This window comes from Xenopus laevis, chromosome 2S, assembly GCF_017654675.1.
Source record: "Xenopus laevis strain J_2021 chromosome 2S, Xenopus_laevis_v10.1, whole genome shotgun sequence".
Taxonomy (NCBI): Eukaryota; Metazoa; Chordata; class Amphibia; order Anura; family Pipidae; genus Xenopus; species Xenopus laevis.
This window is the reverse complement of record NC_054374.1, coordinates 118,228,054-118,254,109: the sequence shown is the minus strand read 5'-3', so window position 1 is coordinate 118,254,109 and position 26,056 is coordinate 118,228,054. Positions and strand designations below refer to the sequence as shown.

Sequence of the window (26,056 nt, the reverse complement as noted above, 5' to 3'; positions counted from 1 at the left end):
TACGTGTAATTTATTTCAGGCAAGTGAACACAATAACTGTAAAGAGACGTGTGTATGCTTCATTTGTTTGGGAGGTTTTTTTGAATGCTAATTCTCACAACAATCAGCTCTTCGGTGTATCCACTCTCTCAAAACGGGGCGTGGTTGTTGCCTAGAGTTACCCAGTGCTGGCGGAAGCCGGAAAGGGGGCGGTGTAATCGATGTTGCGCTTGCGCGTTTCTTGATTGAAGTATGGTTTGTGTTTGCGCGGCGGGCAGTGCAGCGCGAATGACAAGCTGAAGTCTTGTAAGTAAGTCTCAGTTTTACGCTTTGAGAGAGAGAAGCGGCCCTACAGACCCGGTATGTTTGCTTCGTGTTATTCCCAGTGTCTCCAGGAATTATGATTGCTAATGTTGCCCTTATAAAAAAATGAATTCAGACTTGGAGAGGAGGCGGGTAAGAGAGAAGTAATTCTATGTATTGCAGCAGGGCACTGAAAGATAACATGACCGTTCTCTTATGGTAAGTCCACAAAGGGCGTTTTGGGGAGATTTGGTCGCCTGGCGACTAATCGCCTCTTTATTGCGGCGACTAATCTCCCCAAACGCCTTCCCTGACTGTGCGCCGGCTAAAATGAAAAAATGCCGGCGCTAATCACACGCGGTGGTTCGTTTTCTGAAGTCGCCAACTTCCGGCGACTAAGGAAAACTAATTGTCACGTGTGATTAGCGCTGGCGTTTTTTTTTTTCATTTTAGCCGGCGCACAGTCAGGGAAGGCGTTTGGGGAGATTGGTCGCCGCAAAAATGAGGTGATTAGTCGTCAGGCGACCAAATCCCCCCAAAACTCCCTGTGTGGCCTGACCCTTAAAGAACCAGTAACATCAATTTTTTTTTTTAAATTCGTTAGTATAGAACGAAAAAAAACACAAAGACAAATTAAACTTTTAAATTGCTAAGGCTTTAATAAGAAACTCTGCTTGCACTCCTCTTCAGAAAAGGCGACAATCCATTGTGCAGCACTCAATTTCTCCTCCCTGCCTTCTATAGGAGATAGCCAGGGAGGATAAATCGAGCGCCACATGATGGATTGTCGCCTTTTTTGAAGAGGAGCGCAATCTGAGTTTCGTTAAATTATTTCTTAATAAAGACAGCAATTTGAAAAGTTTAATTTGTCTTTGTGTTTTTTTTCCTTCTATACTAACACATTTTATTAAAAAAATTGATGTTACTGGTCCTTTAATCCTGCTCAGGGTAACTGCTGCCAGGGCTGGATTTAAAAGTTGTGCGCCCCTGCTGTTAACCTGGGGCTTTGTGGCCTGCCCACAAATAAGCTGCTGTGTAGCCATGGGGGCAGCCATTCAAAGCTGAAAAAGGAGAAGAAGCACAAGATACACAGCAGATAACAGATAAGCCCTGTAGTGTACAATGGGATTTATCAGAACATATCTGTTATCTACTGTATATGATGTGCTTGAATGGCTGCCCCCATTGCTACATAGCAACTTATTTATAAAAACTATAGTAGAGTTTCTGAAGCATGCACACCAGTTTTACCAGTGCAGGGCAACAGTACATGATATTGTTATTCCTTGAGAACACTCATTTTTTGGTGTTACTGTTCCTTTAAGTAGGTCTTTCATCACCATGTTTTTTTTATGTAAGCCTATTTCTATGTCTCCTGTTTTCCAGGATTAAAGTTTAACTGCTGTGTTTTATGTAAAGTGTAAAGATGTCCCGGAAGGTTTCCAAAAAGGTCAATATTTCCAGCTCCTTGGAATCTGAAGATTTAAGTCTTGAAACTACAGTTCCTACTGATGACATCTCATCGTCTGAAGAGCCAAATGGCTCAACTAAAATAACCAGGCAACTGATTGAGAGGAAAGAACTTCTTCATAATCTCCAACTTTTGAAGATAGAATTGTCTCAGAAAAACCTGATGATTGACAACTTAAAAGGGGAATATTTGACTAAAGTAAGTATATGCTAATCAAAATAGATAAAAATCCATTATATATTTCTTTTTTTTTTTTAATTTAAAATTTTTATTGACCTACATTTCCAAATAAAGAAAACCGGTACAGCATTGATGCAAAAGAGTATGCAAGTGATAGTATCAGCTGTTTCATAACAGAATATAACTGTTCAATTAGCTCAATCAGCACATATGTACCATAGCATGAAGATAAGCATTGCAATAACGAGAAAATGAATCCTCATGGAAATGAAAGGAATTTAGTAGAAAGGTAAACAGAGAAAAAGAAAAAGGAAAGTAGAAAGATAGACAGGTCTGACTAGATATGGAAAGGTAGGATAGTCAGATCAGTGCACAATACCTCGAAGTTGCAAAGTCTCCAGGTGTTGAGCCCACGGATACCAATCCAGTTCCCCCTCATAACTTCTATCCTGAAGTCTGTTCCGTATGGATTCCATCACCCTAATCCAATTCACCTTTGATATCAGAATTTGTAGGCTCGGAAGTGTAGGTTTCTTCCAATTTGCCGCCAATAATGATCTTGCTGCTGTCAGGATATGAGTAGCTAATGTACTTGTTTGTTTCAAGCGTATGGCCCTAATCTTCATTCCCAAGAGAAAAGTGTGTGGGGAGGGCTGTATAACGCAATGTAGAACATCGGAGAGCAAGGTTGCCACCATCTTCCAAAACACCTGAGCTACTGTACAGGTCCACCAGGTGTGCAGGAAGGAGCCCCTCTCCCCACAGCCCCTAAAGCATTGCGAGTGATCCGGGTTACCGCTTAGTGTAGCAATACGCGTTGAGGTATAGTACCAGCGAAATATTATTTTATAAGCTCTCTCACTAGAGGCTGCACATATTGAAGTGCGTTTGGCTGTGTCCCAGATTTCCGACCAGGACTTTTCAGAAATCGCAAGGTCTAAATCCTGTTCCCACTTCTGCATATAAGGCTGACGCGTGACTGTGTTGTCAGTCGCGAGGCTCACATACAGAAGTGAGATAAGGTGTGTTGGGTATGTGTGGCTGCGACACAGCTTCTCAAAATATGTAAGGGTGGAAGACGTTTGGGACTTACAAGCAGTGATCACGTAGTGCCGAATCTGCAAATAGCGATAGAATTGCGCATGGGGAATACTATATTCTTCCCTAAGTTGTTGAAAAGATTTAACAGTCCCACCAGTGACGAAGTCTAATAGGGTTGTCAAATTCGCAGATATCCATATTCGAAACTCTATGGGAGAGCCACCTGGGGGGAAGTCCTTATTGTGAAAAATAGTTCTGTATTGTGTGGTAGTGTTGCTTAATCTCATCTTGAATGCTACAGAGTCCCAAAGATCTAATGCTTGCTGTGACGGGGGGAGGAGGTGTGGGAGGGAGACCCTAGCTGACTTAGGGATCCAAAATAAATGGGCGAGTTGTAACGGGGCCGAGTAGTGATTTTCGATGGATTGCCAGGGTTACTCAGTTGGTGCATGAATATGAACCATCGCTTCCAACCGACTTGCAAGGTAATATCTGTAGAGATGGGGTACTCCCAAGCCTCCCAATGATTTCGGTTTTGTCATGATAGCGGCCTTAATTCTGGGCTTCTTGCCCTCCCAAATGAAGTTCGATACAGCTTTTTGAAGTGAGAAAGCTACTGATTCGGGGAAGTGTATTGGCAATGTTCTAAAGAGGTATAGGTAATAGCGTCATTTTAATGGCCGCTATCCTACCAAACCAGGAGAGGTGATATGAGCGCCATTTGTCCAGATCTCTCTTGAGATTATCGATTAGCTTGGGGTAATTAGCTTTGTACAGGGTGTCATAGGAAGGAGTAAGGAATACTCCGAGATACTCCAATGAGTCTGTCTCCCATCTATAGTCAAAGTTAAGTTGTAATAATTTAAGTTCTGGCTTGGACATACGAAGTGGCAATGCGTGTGATTTGGTAGGGTTTATTTTGTAACCCGAAATGAGTTGGAACTGAGTTAAGGTGGCCATACACGGGCCGATAAAAGCTGCCGACAGACCGTGTCGGCAGCTTATTGGCCCGTGTATGGGGGCCCCCGACGGGCTTCCCCGATCGAGATCTGGCCGAAAGTCGGCCAGATCTCGATCGGATGGGATTAAAAATCCCGTCGGATCGCGGCCGCATCTGTTCGTTGATGCGGTCCCGCGATCCGACCGCCCGTTTGGTGAACGCTAGGATCCGATCGTTGGGCCCTAGGGCCCACGATCGGATCAGCCCGATATTGCCCACCTCAAGGTGGGCATATCGGAGGGAGATCCGCTCGTTTGGCGACATCGCCAAACGAGCGGATCTATCCGTGTATGGCCACCTTTAGAGTCTGTAATAAGTTAGGAAGCGTGGTTTGGGGGGCTGTCAACGTAAGGATGATATCATCGGCAAAAAGGCTGATTTTATGTTCCATTTCTCCGGTTCGTATACCCTTAATATTGGTGTTATGTCTAATGGCGTGAGCTAACGGTTCCAGGGATAGAGCAAATATCAGGGGGGACATGGGGCAGCCCTGGCGAGTCCCTCCTTTGATGGCAAAACGGTCGGAAAGAAGTCCCATGCTAAGAACCTGAGCCGAAGGCGTGGTGTAAAGCTGTTTAATCCCTGTAAGGAATGGTGTCGGAATCTGCAATTTGTCGAGCACCGTAAACATATATCTCCAGTCCAATCTGTCAAACGCCTTTTGGGCATCCAACGACAAAAGCAGGGAGGAGGTGTTTTGGTTAGGTGCACGACAAATCAGGTCTATGGTTTTACGGATGTTATCCGCCGCTTGGCGACCAGGTACGAAACCCACTTGATCGTGGTGTATAAGGTGGGGAAGAATTACAGATAGTCTGTTAGCCAGTATTTTCGCAAACAATTTAATGTCGGTATTGATAAGCGATATAGGTCTGTAGCTATCGCAATTGACTGGGTCCTTGCCAGGTTTTAGTATCATAACTATGGTGGCTGTCTGCATGTGTTGCGTTGGGGGAGAGCCCTCAAGAAAGGATTGAAAAAGCTCTCTCAAGAATGGGGTCAACTGATTTACAAAGGACTTATAATATTTAGCCGTATAGCCGTCTGGGCCAGGCGCCTTGCCAGATTTGGAGTCTTTGATCACCCTCTCTATCTCCTCCCTGGTTATTGGCTCCGCGAGCAGCTCCCTATCCTCTTTTGTGATGGTGGGGGGGATCCATTGTTTCAAGATATCCGACTCTAGTGCCTGGGACGCCTTAGGAGCTTTATCTGCAGTATACAGGTCCGCATAAAAAGCCCGGAATGTGTGGAGTATTTGCTTAGTATCCCTAGTTATCATCCCTGTAGGGGTACGTATTGCATGTATGGTCTGAGAGGTGTGTAGAGCTTTCAGTTTGCGGGCTAGTAACGTGTGTGGTTTGTTTGCAAATTCGTAGTACAAGTGTTTAGTCTTTCTCATAGCGTAGGCCGCCTTATCGGAGAGGACCTGAATCAGCTGAGTTCTTGTGTCCTGAATGTCCTTGTAAGAGGCGGGGGACGGATTCTGTTTATGGGCGATGGCTAAATCGTGTAGCCTCTGTGAGAGTTGCTGGGTCTTCGCCTCCCTACTTTTTTTCCATATTGCAGCGTGTTTAATGAGTATGCCCCGGATCACAGCTTTATGGGCATCCCACCTGACCGCAACTGAGGTATCTTCTAGGGTATTCGCGATGAAATAATCTTTCAGGGAAGTGGAGACCTCAGCACAAATCACTTTGTCCAAAAGCAGGGACTCATTCAGTCTCCAACATCCATGCCCCCTCACCGCATCCCAATTGGCGAAAACAGTTTTCACCATGCCGTGATCAGACCAGGTAATATCATGAATCGTAGCATTACATACGTAGTCCGCAAGTGTGGCTTTAGTGAAGATGAAGTCAATTCTGGAGTAGGAGGCATGGACGGAGGAGTAATATGAATAATCCCTATCAATTGGATGTTTCTCTCTCCAGACATCCACTAAGTGTTCTGCAGTGAGACACAGTGTTAGGTATGTGGAGTCCTGAATTTGAGCATTGGGGGTTTTACCCGCCTGCACACCCCGAGACCTATCCAGATTGTTATTCAATGTTGTATTAAAATCACCCCCTACAATCAATCTACCCTCCGAAAGCTGTGCTAGTTTGTTGAAAAACTTTTTAAAGAAAGCTGGTTTGGAGGAATTAGGGGCATAGACTGATGCTAACGTGGTAAGATGGTTTTGTAGGAGGCCTGTCAATATTACATAACGACCATCCGGGTCCAGAAATTGCTGTTTGAGTAGGAATTTCACGTTTTTGGCCATTAGGATAGCTACCCCTTTGGTCTTAGTCGAAGAGTTGGCTAGGTATACCTGTGGGTAGTGTTTTGAAATATATTTGGGTGTAGAGGATTTGCTAAAATGCGTCTCCTGTAGCAGCAAGATATCAATTTTCTGTTTGGCATAATCTGAAAAGGCCATTGTACGTTTCTGCGGAACATTCAGTCCATTGACATTGTGGGAGCCTACCTTTAAATCGAAGGGATGAGTGCCTGGAGCGGTCCGTGGGCCCACCATCGTTGCCACTATGTCAGGCTGGGTAGAAATCAAGAAGACCTGTTTGAGAAGAGAGTAAAGTATCGGAAAGATTAACGAGAGAGATAGCGAGGACAAAGATAGACAGTGGGACAAGCAGAGAAGTCTAAAAACCAGATAAGATATCGTGAAGTCCGTCACGGTATGCGAGTCCACAGAAAAAAAAAAAACAAAAAAAAAAAACAAGAAAAATTAAAAAAAAAAAAAAAAAGAAACACAAATAATGTAGTCTCGATAAATTGGAGACTATTTAGGAATTCCAAGAGGGGGGCAATATTATCGCACCCCACTGGGAAAACCTTCAAATGTGGGGGGTCACGGATCAGAGCCTATAAGAGAAAGCTTGTCCGTCCGGCCCGCCAACTATAGATATTTGAAATTTCCTAATACAAAATTTTAAGTCACACATATTTCTAGAGCCATGGACTTAAAGCCCCGTTAAGGTAGGTTAAAGTATTGACCAACTGTAATTCAACTATAACTCAGCTTAAACAAGAAAGAGAATGAGGTCCACCCTTCTGATCATGTAGTGTCAAGCCTGAGCAGGGCTAAGAATCGATTGTCCTTCTCGTGTACAGTAGAATACCTCCAGTCCAAAAAGTTCCTCTGGAACGAGGCACAGAACCTCAGGCAACAGCACACAATGTAGGGTATAGATCAAGTCTGAAGTGTCAGAGCTCAGACAGAAACCGGGCTGCAATAGTGCTATGTGAGTGGTGGTAATGTCCCTATATGAGCCGCAACACCAGATCAAGCCATGTGGGCCTCTTCCATCGGATCAGAAGTCGCAGCTTCCAAGGGAGCCTCCGGTGGTTCCTGGAGGTAGTGAAGTGCATCCTCAATGTCGTTGGGATGTCTGACAGTATATGTCAAGCCATTCTGTTGATAAGAGAGCTTGAAAGGAAAGCCCCACCTATAGGGGATGTTTCTCTGGCGAAGGACATCTGTCAAGGGTTTGAGGTCTTTCCTTTTCTGCAAAGTCGAAGAGGCCAGATCAGCATATATTTTGGGATATATCCCATCAAGCTCTACCTGAGCTGTTCGAGACGCTCTCAGGACTGTCTCCTTAGTCTGGAAAAAATGAAAACGGACAATCACATCCCTGGGAGGCATATTAGGTTTAGGCCTAGCTCGAAGTGCCCTGTGCGCTCTGTCCAGTAATAAAAATTTGTCCTCTATACCAGGAGCTAGCGCCTTGAAGAATTTGGGTAGAAAGGTGTCGATATTCACAGATTCAGGAATATCTCTAAGACGTAAATTATTGCGTCTGGTGCGATTCTCCAGATCTTCATGTGCGTCCTGAAGGTCTCGTACTTGAGTTTGGAGATCCTGGATCAAAACTTCCATGTTAGCAGTGGACTCCTGGATGGAGTCCTGAGTTTGCTCTAACTGTAGGACCCTATGATCCACTGCAGTAATTTCCGTTTTGACCTCAGCCAGGGAGTTCCTTATGTCATTTTGTATTTCGTCCTTAAAGCAAAGTAGGAGAGATTTGAGTTCATTTATATCCTTCTTGGTGCATAGGGCTTCAGATTCCTGTTCCATTGTGGGATTCGTATTTTTTGCAGCTTTCGCAGTGGCAGATCTGCTTTTGAAAAAGTCCGAAGTCCCCTCAGCAGGAGTATTTGTGGACTTCTGCCTACCGCCTGTCATGTTGGTTAAATCTGAGAGGTAGCAAGAAAGTTCAGTGATGGGAGTAAGTCTCACAGGTGAAGAGCAGCTTACTCAAGGAGGTAGGACTGTAGAACCCTTGAGGAGGTAGCAAGAAAGTTCAGTGATGGGGAGTAAGTCTCACAGGTGAAGAGCAGCTTACTCAAGGAGGTAGGACTGTAGAACCCTTGAGGGTCCTCAAAATTGCTGGCAGTCTCCGAGCTGGTCAGCCGCACGACCAGGATGTTCAGTAGCGGTCAAAGACCCGGTACCAGTCAGCAGAGAGCAGTGCAATGGTTAGCGTGCGCCCTGAGGGCGATTTGGCAAGCACGTGTGGGGAACGGAGTCCCTCTCAACCGACCTCCGGAGTCGCCCGGTCCTCGGTAGGGTCTGTTATCTGGTAGGCAAGTCAATTTGGGGAAGCAGTGGGGTTCAGGGAACAGGACCTCAGCCCCAACATACAGTCCTGTCGTACTCCTGTATGCAGGAATGTCTGCTGGATGCGTGGAGCGAGACAGTGATCAGGGCCCCTTATATAGGGGAGAAAACTGTCAGCCTATGTCTTGGGAGTATGAGGGTGAATCACCGTACAGAGTGTCCCCAATGGCGGAGGGTGAATAGTTGTGCCCTAAATGGGCGCGCCACAGATCGTGAGGCCCGCTATGTGATTTGTAGCACCACGCTGCCCCTTAACAGTGGTGCAGGATCGAGGGAGCCACAGCTTTAGGCAAGCCCGCGGATCGGGAGACTTGAAGGGGGCTGACACACAGCAAGTAGGTGCGCAATAGGGCTGTGGCCTGAAGGCTCGTGCAGGAGCAGTATATCCAAGGCCTCAAAACGTGCGCGGCGGACGGCCGCAAGGTCAGAGTCGGGACAGGGCCGTGGTTGCATACAAGCCAGCGACTCCACTAACCTCCGGGTAAAAGTCCGTAGAACCTCGGCGTGTACCGGGGATCTCACCGCCCTCCGCCGTTAACCTCTTCCGCGCAGTTGAGCGAGACGGTGCGGCTCCAGCTCTCGCCTCTCAGGTTTGCGCAGACTGCCGATGAACCACAATAGCAGGTAGCAGAGTACTGTATAGAGCTTGCGGGGATCTCAGGGAGTGTTTGATGCTGGGATTAGGGTGCTCATGTAGGCTTTTAGCGGGCCTTATCGGAGGAGCTCGTGGTTTACGCCGCCATCTTAATCAGCGTCCAGGCCACGCCCCCCCCTTATATATTTCTTTATTGATATAAGTTCTAAAACTAAGTGGGCAGTACAAATGTGTTTTGGTGTTGCACCCTGTGGAACACCCTATGAAGGCAGTCCTTGGCCCTACAATTTTTCAGTCAGTATGGATGTATTCAACCTGTTGAATTGGGTCAAGCTCTTTAAAGAGAATGACATGAGCTCATTCAAAAAGATGCATCAACACTAATTGACATTCTAAATATAAATATAAAAGTATATTTTTCTACACAATGTGGACACTACTTAGCATATAATTAGGAAATCACAAACTTGTGATGTATGCAATTTTCTTTGTATTGGTGATCGAGTGGTATAATTTGCTTGCCGCAAGTAGCGCCTATTTACATAACTTGCTATGGTTCCTTTGTTTCAGTTCATTTACTTGTATGTAATTTATCACAGGGATGCATTTGTGCTACCATTGAGCATATATGGTATTAGTTTTATTTATTTTCCACAGATAGAAGAACTTGAAGAGAAGCTGAATGACACACTTCATCAGAAACATTTATTGGCGTTACGGTTAGACACACAAACTAAATTACAACAGGAAGATGCCAGGTAGAAGTCAAAATGCATTGATGTATAAGGTCATAGCATTTTCTTTTCTTTTTCATTTTCTTTTTTTCTCTAAGGAATTTATATTATGTACCCATGGTTAATACATAAATATATTTTATTATTGCTAATATGATTTTGTTTTTCTTTAATACTGCCAAGACTTTGGCACATTTTTACTGTGTGGAAATGTCGTCCAGATGACCATTTGCAAAAGCTCCAGGCAAGATGAGACAGATGGACAGAAAGTAGTGGATATATTGCTTCTAGCAGCAGCATATTCAGTGTTTGTCCCTGTGATATATTTTGAGCCATTTTGGAACACTATTAGTCATGCTTTTAATGGTTATTAATTTAAACCCTATTTGGTAGATAAAAGATTTTGGCAAAGCACATGCATGTAACAAGATATTCTACAATATTTAGGGATGAACAAACAAGTGTACAACCTTTAAAATAAGTTTTATTTATAACTTAATTCACAATTTAATTGCCCATATGTGTTATTCACATAAACCACTAAATAGCATATAATCCCACATAGCATATAATATATATTTTTAGGGTTTGGGGCCTTATCCAGTATAGAGTCAGAGTAGGACAGTGCAAACTCCAGCCTGACATTCCTACTGTAGATTATTTTTGATGCCTAGTTAACAGTAAATATACTTTCAAAAGAAGGTACAGTTAAACACAGTTCTAGTCTGGACTGGTAACTCTACTTGTAGGGGTGTGGTTGTTCAATGGTTCCCCATTCTTCAAAGGGAGATTTACTTTCACTGGGTGTTCAATTTTTTTATCCGCACTTCCACTGCAGTCGCTTTAATTGTGGTTATATGTATGTCCTCCACAACGCTAAGGTCGCATCTCTACTCTCTTCTTTGTGCATTTCCCTTTCCACATTAGTATATGTTCAAGAAAATCTATTAACACTTGAATATATTCTCAAAGTTATCTTAGGTCCTTTTAAATGATGTGCACACCTGTCCTGTGAATTTTGGAATTGGACAAATGTCTTTGATGTGATTAGGCAGAGTTTGCGTTTTTAGCTTGTACTGCCTTAAGACTAGAGTACATTTTCTAAATGCAAGTATTTTATTGACAAGGAAACACCAGGAACTAATGAAAAAAGAGATGGAAACAATATTATTAAGACTTCAACAGTCTGAAGAGACCAATCGACAGCTAAGAGAACGTGCAGGTGATATCCGCTGTAGTTTACGGGATCTTGAGTTAACAAAAGAAACCTTTGAGGAACTAAGTACTCTTCCCGAAGATCAACTGTCCATTCCTGAATACGTTGCTGTGAGTATTTTTGTTTATCAGCAGAAATGTATGTTTTGCTGTAAGACTTGTGTCTTCATTTTTATAGACTTAAGTACTATAACATCATCTCAGCCTGGATATTTTTAATCTTTTTTATGCAAACAGCAATACATTTCATAGTAACTCTCTTAGCATGGCACACCTTTAATATATGGGTTAATTATCCTGTGTACTAATTAAAACCATAAAACATACAGTATATTGAGGGCACTTTATTATATATACCAAGAGGCGTGCTGTAAGATGTAACGTGTTTACCCAGTACCTTAAATAATAACAAAGAAATTTAGACCAAAGTGGTTGTTCACCTTTAAATAAACTTTTAGTTTGATGAAGAGAGTTTTATTCTGAGACAATTTGCAGTCTGTTGGAATTTACTGGAATTTTATCATATATCTGATTGCTAGGATCCATATAACTGTAGCATCCAGGTAGTAGTTTGAATATGAGACTGGAATATGGATAAGAAAGGCCCTAGATAATAAAAATAACAACAATAAAACTGTAGCCTGGGGGCTACCACAAACTTCCTTCAGAAAGCTGGAAAGAGTCCTAAGAAGGCAAATAATTCAAAACTATAAAATAACATTGAAGACCAATTAAAAAACTGCTTAGAATTGACTATTCTACTTCACGTTTTCATAAAGGTGACCCACCCCTTTAAGAAAAGCAACAACTTGATAGAGTTCAGACTTATTGAACCACAAAAGTTACACAGTTATATAAGTTATATAAAGGGTAAAGTACAAAACTTAATTTCACCTTAGGGCTAGTCCACACCAGGATATTCGGGGAGATTTTGTTGCCTGGCGACTAATCGCCTCATCTTTTGAGCGATTATCTCCCCGAACTGCCTCAGTGAGGCAACTTCGGGCGACTATAGAAAATGCATCGCTGCGTGTGCATTAGCGCAGGCGACTTTTCATTGTAGCCTATGGGGAAAAATGCTGAGGCAGTTCGGGGAGATAGTCGCTCAAAAGACGAGGCGATTATTTGCCAGGCGACAAAATCTTCCCGAATCTCCTTGTGTGGCCTTACCCTTAAAAACCTTTTTTCAATTCAGTTGTTTTCATATAGTACACCAGAAATAAAGATTTTTTTTTTTCTATATTGGTTTTTGAGCTTTTTAGATAATGCTGCTCAGAAATATATTGTACTAAAACTAAATTGTAACCTAGTCTGCAGCTGGATTACTGAGATATTAGCAGATAAAGGACCATTAAAGCTTCAACTTAAATTCTAGAAAAATATTCAAATAAATAAAAAAGGAAAATTTGCCCATTCTGAGATGTGGTCTCCTTGGGACACTTACAAAACAACTATGATCACGCCTATGGACTGATGTTATACCTAATGAAATTATTTTCTTTCCTTTGAATGGCTTCATGTTAATACTATTGGGTATTATGTTGGTATCTCCATGTGAATGCATTTATGATCAACACTTTGAATATGTAATGTCCATGGTTTACTTATTTTATTTTTTTTTTTACTTTTTTCATTTGAGGTACAGACATCATGTAAACTGTACTTGGGGGATTTTTAGTTTACCTTGGAAAATTATACATCATTTATTTTAGGAAAACCTGAGCTTTCTAAATCTGCTGGAGTTGTTGTGTATTTCCACTTCTGGAACAAGATTTAGAGCTCTAAATACCAGAAAAGAAATTGCTATTTTTCATGATATTGGGATTTATACCAGAAAAAAATAATTTTATGCACAAAAATCCTTATTTGTAAAGCCTGGGGTATACATATATGTATAGTTTTAAAGAGATTTCTAACTTCTATAGATCAGAAACTTCCAGCATTAAACTAAAAGGGATACTGTCATGGGAAAAAAAAATTTTTCCAAAATGAATCAGTTAATAGTGCTGCTCCAGCAGAATTCTGCGCTGAAATCCATTTCTCTAAACAGCAAACAGATTTTTTTACATTCAATTTTGAAATCTGACATGGGGCTAGACATTTTGTCAATTTCCCAGCTGCCCCAAGTCATGTGACTTGTGCTCTGATAAACTTCAGTCACTCTTTACTGCTGTACTGCAAGTTGGAGTGATATCACCCCCCTCCCTTTTCCCCTCAGCAGCCAAACAAAAGAACAATGGGAAGGTAACCAGATAACAGCTCCCTAACACAAGATAACAGCTGTCTGGTAGATCTAAGAACAACACTCAATAGTAAAAACCCATGTCCCACTGAGACACATTCAGTTACATTGAGAAGGAAAAACAGCAGCCTGCCAGAAAGCATTTCTCTCCTAAAGTGCAGGCATAAGTCACATGACCAGGGGCAGCTGGGAACTTGACAAAATGTCTAGCCCCATGTCAGATTTCAAAATTGAATATAAAAAAATCTGTTTGCTCTTTTGAGAAATGGATTTCAGTGCAGAATTCTGCTGGAGCAGCACTATTAACTGATGTGTTTTTCCATGACAGTATCCCTTTAATTTTCAAGGTACTGCAGCAAAATACGGAGTACAGAAAATCCTGGAACAGTAGGTTTATCCCAGGAAACCATATATTTTTGAAAAGTACACATTTTGCCCATTATAGGTAGCCATGACTTTCTAACTACCAAACATCAAATATTTTGAACATTTGCTGCATTATTTGTGGTGTAAAATCACAAAAAAAAGACAATATATTTTTGGAAAGTACACATTCGGGCGACTCTAAAATGGGCAACCATGTCTTTCTACTTCAAACCTGCAGTGCTTTCCCAGTTTTGTTTTATTCTAAGAACTTTTGCAATGTACATTCATTATTTATTTTTATTTTTTTAATTCCAGGATATTAAGGGATACATATACTGTTAATATGAATTAATTTTGTTATAACCAAAGCAGTCAACGAAGTTGAAAGGAGAAAGAGGCTGTTCTGATGTTCTTCTGCTTAGGAAAAGTTTGAGAAAGGTTTCTAATTTTTTTCCTAAGCAGAAGAACATCAGAGCAGCCTCTTTCTTTCTCCTGACAACTTTCTGGACTATTTGGTGGTCAGACTGGTTGGAAAATGACCAGCAGGTGGCGCTGTTCTAACAAAATTTGTTGGTTAATAGCACATTAATCCTTAATCTTGGAATTAAAAATAAATAAATAATGAATGTACATTGCAAAAGTTCTTAGAAAAGCCCCCTCGTCAATTTTACATTCAATTATTTTTTAGGTTTACTTATCCTTTAAACCAGGCAGATTTTTTATTTGATTCCTGTAGTGTGTATGTAGGAATTCAGACACCTAAGTAAAGTTTCTTGGTTTGAATTATTGTACAAAAAGCTCTATATGCATGTAATATGTTGCTAATCCACAAGATGGAGCATGTGTCACAGTGTGTGACATTTTATAGCCATTATGCAGAAAGTTCAAATATGTTTGGATGAAAAAAGCAAACAAACCAAAAAATCCTTTTATCTGAAACAGAGAGGTGACTCCAGTTAAAGCCAGAAATATAGCATTTGAATCCAATGCAAGTTCTTGTGCAATGTAGCTGTTAATTTGAGAGTTTCCATTGCACATGCTCCCTACACACTGAACATTAATAAGGAAAATATAATAGGGGTCTTGTGTTCTGCATTGCCGGCCCTTTGTGAGTACAGCACTGCTCAACAAGACATTCAAAGTCCTGGCTTCTAAGAATCTGTGACCCTATATAAACATTGAGGTGTACAAATATCATCTGACTGATAATATGCTAGCGAGAATGGGCCAAAATCATTCCTGAACATTACATTCTTACTCCTAAATACAGCTGTAAAAGTGGCTCTACAAAATGTCATTCTGGAAGTGAATTATTATGGACACATTATATTTGAGATTTTTTTTGTATCGTTTGAGGATCTAAACCCCACAAATGAATTGATATAAACTTACATTAATTTATATTTTAATTTGTTATTCTTTTTTTTAGTGGTTTCTGTAATATTTGCATTATTAGATTGCCCACACGTATGGGACCTATAATCCAGAATCCTCGGTGCCTGGGGCTTTCATGATAACAGACCTTTCCCTAATTTGGATCTTCATACTTTAAAGGGGTGGTTCACCTTTAAGTTAACTTTTAGTATGTTATATAATGACCAATTCTAAGCAATTTACCAATTGGTCTTCGTTATATATTTTTCATAGTTTTTTAATTATTTGCCTTTTTCTTCTGACTCTTTCCAGCTTTCAAATGGGGGGTCACTGACACGTCTATGCTCTGTAATGCTACAAATGTATTGTTATTGCTACTTTTTATTGCTTATGTTTTGATTCAGGTCCTCTCCTGTTCAAATACCAGTCTTTTATTAAAATCAGTTCATGGTTGCTATGGTAAATTGGACCCCAACAACCAGCTGAAATTGTAAACTGGAGAGCTGCTTAATAAAAAGCTAAATAACTCAAAAACCACAAATAATAACAAGTGAAAACCAAATGCAAATTGTCTCAGAATATCACTCTCTACATCATACTAAAAGTTAGGTTAAAGTTGTACATCCCATTTAAGTCTACTAGAAAATCATGTAAACATTAAATAAACCCAATAGGCTGGTTCTGCTTCCAATAAGGATAAATGACATCTTAGTTTGGATCAAGTACAAGTTACTGTTTTATTCTTACAGAGAAAAAGGAAATAATTTTTTAAGGTTTGGATTATTTGTGTAAACTGTAGTCTATGGGACATAGACTTTCCGTAATTCGGATCTTTCTGGATAATGAGTTTTGGATAACGGATCCCATACCTGTACCAGGATTTGGCTGAAGAGTCAGCAACTCTAATGTTGATTGAACCCCGAAAACACATAGACAGGCTCGCTGGAAATCTGGGCCTTTAAAGAGAACTGTTGCGCTGAAGCCTGGATAGCAGTACAGGTATGGGACTTGTTATCCGGAATGCTCTGGACCTGTGGTTTTTGTGGATAATGGATCTTTCCATAATTGGGATCTTCATACCTTAAGTCTACTAGAAAAATCATGTAAACATTAAATAAGCCCAATAGGCTGGTGTTGCTTCCAATAAGGATTAATTATATCTTAGTTTGGATCAAGTGCAAGGTACTGTTTTATTATAACATAGAATAGGGAAATTGATTTTAAAAATTTGGATAAAATGGAGTTTATGGGAGACTGACTGCCTTTCCGTAATTCAGAACTTTCTGGATAATGGGTTTCCTAAAACTGAGATTAAAAAAAAATCTCAGAAACTGCTAAAAACTGAAAATAAATGAAAATTCCTGTAAACTGCATAATTGCTCAAAAAGAAAGATCACTCTGAATAAGTTTACATCAATTTCAGTTTTTTGGGTTTAGGTGTTTAAGATTTTTTTTTTTAACATAACACAGCATTTGATTCAGTACTTTAAAATATAAATAACAATTTCATTACAGAATCTGTTTTTCAGTATAAGAGAATTGGTAACGGGTGAGTAAGTTTACAAGGCTGTGTATCTGTGTTTTTGTTGTGTACTATCAAATCGTGACCCTACAACTCTATCAGATCTTGAATGGTAGCCCCATGACTACATAAATTCAGTTTTTACTAGTTCATAGCAATGTTACATTATATTGATTTATTTTTTTTGTATATTAAAAGTAGCAATTGCAATCTGCATTATGTGCTATTGCTAATGGACTGCACTGACTTGCTTATAATAATAATACAGAACAGTGCCAATCAGCCAATACATTTCTGTCTGACCTGCAGCCTTCCTTAAATCTGCATAGAAAAATGTTGATCGTGTTTATCTTTTTCTGCTTTCATTATTTACCGTGCTCTACCATGGTATTCCAGATTCGTTTCTATAAAGTGGTTCAGCCACTAAAGGATAGATCACATGACCTTACTGTGAAAAATGAAAAACTACTGGAAGAGCTGAAGGACTATAAAAAGCAGCTAAGGAGTATGACCGAGGTACAGTTTATCTTATCTATGTACTACAGAACGTAACCAGAAAAAAGGTTATATCATAAGAAAAACACAGTGAAATTTGAAATTTGCAAGTATTAGAATAAAGATAACCAGTATTGGTAAATTGACAAAAATGTAAGGTTACCAATGTAAATTTTTAGGAATATTAACAGAAATCTGGGATTTTACAAACTGGAGTAAGCAAATGCAAAGGGAATGTTTACTTTCAGACAAGTGTGCAGATACAAACAGCCATGTCATTAAAAACATTATGCATTGTGGCAACCCCCTATATAAGAGAGAACGAGTAACTTTCAGGATTGGCCAAGTGCTGCTTCAATAGCATTTTAGGAGAACTAAACCTTAACAAAGAAATATGGCAGAAATGTATATAATGTTTTGGGCTTCTATATCTGCTCAAGGCAACCACAGCCCCGTAGCAGTAAAGATCCTTGCTTCCAAATATTGTGACCTTTATATTATATATACTGTATTATTTAATTATATTGCAGGCTATGAGACACGGCCTCCCCTTTATTTTTGAACACCTGTACAATGTAATGTGTCCTTTCTATTTTCCCATCAAATCAGCCCTTCAAATGCTGGTTGCGCAGGTGAAAGCCATTTTCACTCTACACTAAAACTTGCCATTCTGTTTGTTGCTACATAGATGTTACACTCTACTTCCATTTCTGCTAAGTTATGCCAAATTTTAGAGATAAAGAGTAATGCTTTGTACACTCAGTTGTTATTTGTTTTGTCAAAGGATGAACAAAAATCTAATATATTAGAGATTCATGTGGTTTTTGTATTTTGTTTCTTTTTTTCTCCTCCTTAACTGAGTTTATGAAATAATGCTACATTCACAAGCCAGGGCATTGCATGCTGCTTTTGTACAAGCTCAATGGGTCAACACTGGAAACTATTATTTTTATCCCAATTTAATGCATTCTCCACATGAAATAAAACCTCACATTTAAAGGATTTAAAATTCTAGTCCTACCCAGCAAGCCTGAGCAGCAGAATCCCTTAACTTGTTGTTTTCAGCAGCTTCAAGAACACAACTGTGACAACTCCAGTTTTAAAGGAAAACATATCCTATTTAAATTTAAAATTTGCATATTTTTTTTTTAAATGTTTAATTAGAATTCATATAGGCTATTCAGCACGTGGAGCCTTGAGTTCGCTTGGGTAGGGTTATCTATGGCTGTTCTGACATGATATCGTTATATAAAGTCTAATCAAACTATTGCCTCCACTGGGCAAATATAATTATGACAAATGAAAGCAGAAAATAAGGTTTGGTATTGGGGAAGATGCTTGTAGTTACTAAATGCCTGGTCAGAACAATTTTTTTCTATTAATAGCAGGGATGGGGTTTGAGCATTTTTTTGTTTTTTGTGATTCAACATAAGTTTTTTATTTAGCATTATGAAGACGAAAGGAAATGTCGCTCTGAATTGGAGATAAGATGCCAGAGATTAGCCCTTCAGCTGGCTGATACTAAACAGTTGATTCAACAAGGAGACTATAAACTGGAAAATTATGACAAAGTTAAAAGGTAAGAGATTCGTGTAGTGTTTTGCTTATTGTATACTCTTATCAATATAGACAATGCTAGCTATACAGCTCTGACACAGTAACCTTATTCAGTCACATATGAAACACCTCCTTCTAGAGGCCAAATTATCTGGAAAATGTTATGGCACTCTTTGGCTTTGTGAAGCAATAGTTTTAAAATGAATATCGCAGGATTGAGGAAAAACTTGGATTGTGTCCTTAACCCTTAATTGGTGAGTATGATTAGATATTACTATAATATTATATTACTGTACTAACTAATTCTTACCATTTTTTATTCTTTTCTATTAGTGAACGAGATGCCATTGAGCATGAGCTATTTGAACTTAGGAAGAATTTTGAAATACTAGATGTTTCATACAAGGCACAATTTAAAGATAAGAATGATTTGGTGCAAGAGGTAAGTGCTTTTTCTTTGTCTGCAGTTGTGACCTTGAACCTTATTGTAACCTGCATAGTATTTTTTCCAGCTATTTGTATAGTTTTTGTAAACCTGTTTACAGGAAAAATTAAATATGTATAAGGTGTGGCAGCCCTATAACCGTGATGATGCATCAAAGTTGTCCAAAGGAGCTCCCATATTAGGCCATCTTTTATGCGCTGTATATAATCTGTGTGTTTGGCCTGTTTCCCAAAAGTTAGCCTTCAGAAAAGATTTTGCATACTTAGAACATGGGAATTGTATTATACTGAGAAGACCAATCTGACTAAATATCTTCTGTCCTCAAAGCAGCTGTAAACCCTTTCTTCAACATAATTTCAATGAAAAGTGCAAAAAGGGAGTTTATGCAAAAGCCCTGGTCTATATAAGTCATGATAAACAAAGGAAGAAATATTGCTTCAACCAACAACCAAAAAACTTCCAAAACCTTATCTGTTTAATAAGCTTGTGGTGAATTGTGCAATAATTGCAATGAAAATGACTCTTCTCAAAGACGGCTACTTCCAATTTATTTTAATGGATAATGTGCTCTCTATTAGTAGATGCTTCTACCAGTAGACAGAGATATTTTCAGAAATCATAAATGGATAATTCTCCTTTGTGGCCCTTGTAGACAGGTGTTTGTTCTTGCATTCCCTTGTGATTAATCCTTCATTTCTCAGCTGGCTAGAACATACGTAGTGCTTACTTTGTGATTGGGCTGTACGCATATAATCGCTTTCTGATCCAATCAGGAAACATGGGCTGTTTGTTCATCCTACTAATATTGGCTGCTGTGGGAACCCTAAGTTATCGCCATTTTCGAGCTTGAGGTGCCCCCACAAGTTCCCCAGCATCAGTAGATGCACAATTTACAACAGGAGATGTGATAGAAGCATCAGTGACGAAGGAAGTGCAAGTAGTGGTGCTTTGGACGAAAATTCCCTTAAAGGGCAAGCCAACCCCAAAATAAAAATTTGCCTAATAAAAGAAAACATAATTCTAACCACCTTTCCAGTATACATTCATTACTAAGTGCTTTTAACGTTATTTGTAAAAACAATTGATATTTAAAACAGCATTGGCTTAACGCCCAGATGTTACTTTTTAAACAATGTTGCAACAGTCTTGGTTCCCCAGGTTTGATTAACAGACAGGTCTGTTAATCAGCTGCCTTGTCTTACATTGTATCAATAGTCTTAGACATCAGGGCAGAGAATAGAAAGGAACAGACAAACACTGCTTTTAATAGCAATACATATACAGATAACATAAAAACTATATAAAATGTATAATTAATGTATATTGCAAAGTTGCTTAGAATAATGTAATGTTTTCTTTTATTAGGCATTTTTTTATTTTGGGGTTGACTTGTCCTTTAATGAATAGTATTAATTCACGCAATGACTGCCTCAATTTTTGCACAACTGCAGCTGTGGTTGCAGCCTTAAATGAACCCCTCAGTCCCTGATCTTGTCGTGTCTCACACAGAGGATATAATATTGCGTTTACTTTGGAAATGCATCACATCTTAGCATAATTATCATTTAAACAACATAACATAAAAAGGGGTTTTTTTTTTTTTTTTACATATGCATCCCCTCTTGTTTCCATTGTCCACACAATGCTCTGACAGACAGTTGTTTTGACTTGCAGGCTGTGTAAATGTGACAATAAACGAGCCTGCCATGTGCACTCTGCCCTGCAGCTCATATGGACAGACCACAAACAAAGGGCTGCAACCAGTATGGCCTACTTCCTATAGTCCTAAGCATTCATGCAATGTGCAGGAACAATTATTTTGTATATTGTTGTTGGTTTCTGTAAACCCATCTTAAGTTCCAAAGAAAACCTGCCACCTAAAATCAGTGTTACAGTGCAAGATGTTGTTTGATTAGGTGTATGATTTACTGCTTGGGAACATTTAATGTATGTGTTTAGTCTGAGTTCAGGAAACCAAAATTGTGATTGTCTTACAGATAGAAATATCTTGCTTTTGAAAATATTTGGGATCTAAATCAAATGCCAAAAATAAGAAGAACCACTTCCTTGTGTGGTTAGTACTGCTTTAAAGGCAGGCATTAATCCCAGAATAACTATTTTCTTACGGTTTGCAACACTAATATATATTCAAATATTAAAAGCAAGAAAATACATTATTTTTAACTGTATGTTTATCACAGTTGAAAATATACATACTGTATACAGTAGATATTATATCTGAACTTATTGCACACACTTTTGCTGATGATGAGGTCTTCTCCATACCGATACAGGTTTTCTTTCTTATTTTCTAAAATACTCTGATCCACTTCTGTCTAACAATAAAGAAATATATAAAACAGAATGGACTGCACAATACAGGAAAATTCTGCCAAAGAACCTATTTCAGGCTGTTGAAGTAATCCAAAAGGCTAACTTTCAGTTGGACAGTGATACCAAAAACAAGGCCAAAGTAACTCTGAAATGGCTCTAGAACATAAATAGAATGTCCTACTATGGCCTAGTCTAAGCCCTGATCTTAGTCCTATTGATAATCCGTGCATGGCAATGTGAAGGCTGAGCTGCACAAGTACTTTCCAGCTAACCTAAACTACCTGGAAAATTACTCTAGCTGTACACAAAGCCGGAGCTGAAGACTTTGAACCATTATAATCGAATTGTGGATCTAAAACATTTTTTTTATAGTATAAAAATTTGGTAAATATTTGGTTATCAAATGTCTGAATAATTTTGCAGATATCTGTATCTAAAGGCATTCATCCATCAGACTTGTACTTCTCTATGGTCGTAGAAATAATCTGTGGCTAATAAATTTACAGGAGGGGGTGTATAAGTACATTAAGCATCTAAAACATAGATGTGGCATTTATTTCTATGGTTTGGAATCTGATTTCTATCGTATGAATCGCTCATTGGGATGGGGGATATAATTTTTTCAAGTTTTTTCAGCCTCTTAACTGCTTTGCCAGCCCAGTTCCTTGACATTGTATGTTCTTTGCTATCCCAAAAATATTTGGGATTTCTTCATAGTTATACAGTAGAGAGCACAGAATTTACTGGGAGATATCCCTTTCTGTACAGATAACTTCAAGGGGCAGATTTATTAAGTGTCGAATAGTAAATTCACCCATTCAAATTTTAATCCCCCTATTCGATTCGATTTAACACATCTCGACCATGGAAACAGCCCTTGTTCGAATGTTCGCCACCTAAAACTTGCCGAGTTCATGTACAAGTCAATGGCTGAGATCCGTTGAGCCATTTGTAGAAGTTAATAGCCTTCCTGATATTCAAGATTCAGATTAGATCGAATATTAGACATAAAAAATTTTCTTAACCTCCCAGTCGAATTGTGAGTATATTCGACTTCAAGTAAAAAAAAAAATTCACGTGAATTCAAAATTCAACCTTTGATAAATGGGCCTCTACAGTGTCTTAACAGCACTGCCCTGTGGCTTTGACCATTGCACAGTTGTGACTTTATGTGCATCTCACCATTGTCATAGTGCTAAGCACTGTCAGCAGTATGACTTATTGTCGGCCTGTGGTAAAAACATTCAGAGAATAGCCCCATACATTGGCATTCCTTGCCTGCACACAAAACCATCACTGGCCCGGGTGCTGGGACAGGTAGCAGGTTTTTTTTTTTTGTAACTACAATATACAATAGATCTTATTCCTAAATTATCCTAGTAAAATAAGCTAACAAGTAAAAAAGTCAGTTGATGATGAATGATAATTTTTCTGGCATGTTTAAAATAAGAACTTATTTAATTTACCTATTTAATACTTCTGTCGTGTCCTTTTGTTTTCTGCAAAGTTGTTGTAGCTTATATTTAAATGTATAAAATGGATTGAGAACTTGTGTTTATATGATTTAATGATAAGGTTTGTTTTGTGTATGAGACTCAAACCTTGTAGAATATGTGCGTTACTGGGTTACTATTTTGTAATCATTGTTATTCACCAAAATGTGAAACACATGAGGGTTTGGGGGGTACGACAATGACAACTTATATGCACTTCTCACAGTATGCAAGCCTTACTGGTTCATTTTGTTAAAGCACAATATTTTCTTTCTGTTTGGTTTCATGGTCAAATAACTTCATGGGGAGCCCAGTATTTTGAAGTGCTTTGAAAATATAACTGTTGGCTTTAGACCCTATTGTTTAACAAATGCTGTAACAGAAGAAAGTCTGGGTTGGGCTAGCCTTTGTCATGCTACTTTGGCTCAAATCAAATTTTCTCCCAAGAAATGCTGAACTACAGGGAGTCCTGTAACAACTTCTACTTTATAAGAATAAAATAATAATTTAATAATAATAACGCGCACACACACACAGACTACAGCTGGGAAGCTTAGTTCTTTCTGTTTATAGATGTTCCCACTTTAATTGCAATGTTTAGGGGCTGTCTGCAAACTGCAGACTCTCGTGTGCCTAAACCTTTGGGATTTATATTGTGACTTGCCTTCTATTAGGTGGATAAGAACATTATTACATTAAAGAAGAGAACAGGCCTTTAAAGGGGTGGTTCACCTTTGAGTTAAGTTACTTTTAGGGTCAGTCCACACAAGCAGATTCGAACTGCTTTCGCGTGTCTTCCTGTCCGCTATAATGAAAAGTCGCCTGCTCTAAAGCACACACTGTGCTTTGTTTTCCGAAGTCGCCCTAAGTTTCCTTGTGAGGCAACTTTGGGCGACTTCGGAAAATGAAGCGATGTGTGTGTGCTTTAGAGCAGGCACTTTTCATTAAAGCAGACAGGAAGACACAAAAGCAGTTCAGGGAGATTGTCCCTTAGTATGTTATACAATGGCCAATTTTAAGCAACTTTTCAATTGGTCTTCATTATTATTTTGTATAGTTTTTGAATTATTTGCTTTCTTCTAACTCTTTCCAGCTTTCAAATGGGGGTTACTGACCCTATCTAAAAACAAATGCTCTGTAAGGCTTCAAATTTATTGTTACTAATTTGTATTACTAATTTTTCTATTCAGACCCTCCCCTATTAATATTCCATATTCTCATTAAAATTAATGCATGTTGCTAGGGTAATTTGGACCCTAGCAACCAGTTTACAGACATTGCAAACTGGAGAGCTGCTGAATATAAAACGAAATAACTCCAATAACCACAAATAATAAAAAAAACAATTGCAAATTGTCTCAAAATATTGCTCTCTACATCATACTAAAAGTTAACTCAAAGGTCAACAACCCATTTAACTATTCTTTGCCCATACTTGCAAATGTAAGGCATGTATTTCTATAGACTTACATCATCTGTTATCACTGGGAGGCAAAGAGACTCTGAACTCCTTAGGCATGAGGAAAGCTGGATACATAATATGGACAATGTAGACCCATGGGGCCTCAGTGAGATTTTACCCTGTGTTGTTTTCTCTAATTTAAACCAGGATTTATGCAGGCGTTTTGCTTAGGGCAAAATTTTAATGTCCTACACCTGGCTCTGGAATTTGCAATCGGCAGCAGTGTGGTTGCTAAGCTCCAAATTACCCTAGCAACCATGCATTGATTTGAATAAGAGACTGGAATATGAATAGGATAGGGCCATAACAGAAAGACGAGTAATAGAAAGAAGCACTTTGTAGCCTTACAGAGCATTTGTTTTTTATAGATAATGAAAAAACTATTAAAAAAGAAAAAATGAAGACCAACTGAAACGTCGCTTAGAATTAGCCATTGTATATCATGCTAAAAGTAAAGGTGAACCATCCCTTTAATGACAAGGTTTAAGTAGTGTAACATTACATTGGACACTATGGGGGGGGGCATGTGCAAGTACTTTTTGATAGTCCCATGCACAACCCAAGCAATAATTTCAATTGATCTGTAATTTGGACAGGCAAATGAAAAAGGCACAAGTCATAAAGTTTCAGCGAGTTGTCACTCAAATTACATTACTTGGCACAAGTTCTAACTTGTGTTATCACTAAGCACATAATTTATAGGAAATAATTACAGGATGAAATGACATTGCCAACCTTTGCTTTCTAGGTTGCCACATTGCGTCAGTCTGTGTCTTTGCTGCAGAAGGATAAGGAATTTCTTAGTCGTCAGAACATGGAGCTAAATGTACGTTGTGCTCATGAACAAGACCGAATGGAAAGACTTCAAGCACAGATGGAAGATGCAAAAAAAGCAAGAGAAGAAATGTATGAGAAATATGTTGCTTCTAGGTAAGTGTTAAAAGTGTAATATTAATCCTCTAATGGGAACATCAGCTCCTTTAGCTGTGGCTAAAAATTTGGATTGGCTTACTGATGTCATTGTGTTGTGCTATAAATTGTGATCTTCCTGGTAAATCTGGTTAATCAAAGAACAAAAGCCTCTATCTTCACACCAAAAAAGTCTTTCTCAGTGAAGTTTCTTTAAAAAAATGTAGAGCATAGCTAGCATAGCATGGTTGACAGATGCCACTTTGGTTCCATTTTTGTTGCATGCCCAGTTGTAATCTGCCCCTGCCTTCAACTGCACATGCTCCATGTCACAGATCAAACAGAAGAGGAACTGAAGTGGCACAAGGTGGAGCCTGCCAACTCTGCTGCTCGTTTTTTAACATAGTGCACTTTTGAAATTTTTTGAAATGGACATGAGCAAGAAAACTGTGAAAACCTTTTAGGCCTTTAAGAATAAGTCCTATAACTTATTGTGCTATGATGGAGGTAATAAAAAGACAATGCTACCACACAATTTAGCGTATAATAGTAATATCATTTTAAAGGCACACAATCAGGTGGTCCAAGCTGATCAGGCGTCCTAGGTGGGAGGGGGGAATGTGAAGTCACACGTGCAGGGGGGAGCACACGATGACAAGCGGGGGGGAATAGGAGCAAGAGAGCCAGGACTAGAGGTAGGCATGAGACTTCAAAAGGC

The 26,056-nt window shown here is 39.2% G+C and overlaps 1 protein-coding gene across 7 annotated transcripts in view; it reads left to right on the top strand.

The window, feature by feature from the left end:
* The first annotated feature begins 142 nt into the window (after nt 1-142).
* Nucleotides 143-26,056, top strand: part of pibf1.S (progesterone immunomodulatory binding factor 1 S homeolog) — a 96,490-nt gene continuing 70,576 nt past the window's right edge. For 3 of the 7 annotated variants that reach the window (XM_018248339.2, XM_018248343.2, XM_041583178.1), the window contains exons 1-8: nt 170-339; nt 1,669-1,951; nt 9,848-9,948; nt 11,052-11,250; nt 17,040-17,159; nt 18,584-18,717; nt 19,029-19,137; nt 25,178-25,359. In XM_018248339.2, coding sequence (XP_018103828.1) covers nt 1,709-1,951; nt 9,848-9,948; nt 11,052-11,250; nt 17,040-17,159; nt 18,584-18,717; nt 19,029-19,137; nt 25,178-25,359 — 1,088 coding nt within the window. In that variant the 5' untranslated portion in view covers nt 170-339; nt 1,669-1,708. 7 annotated transcript variants of the gene reach the window in all.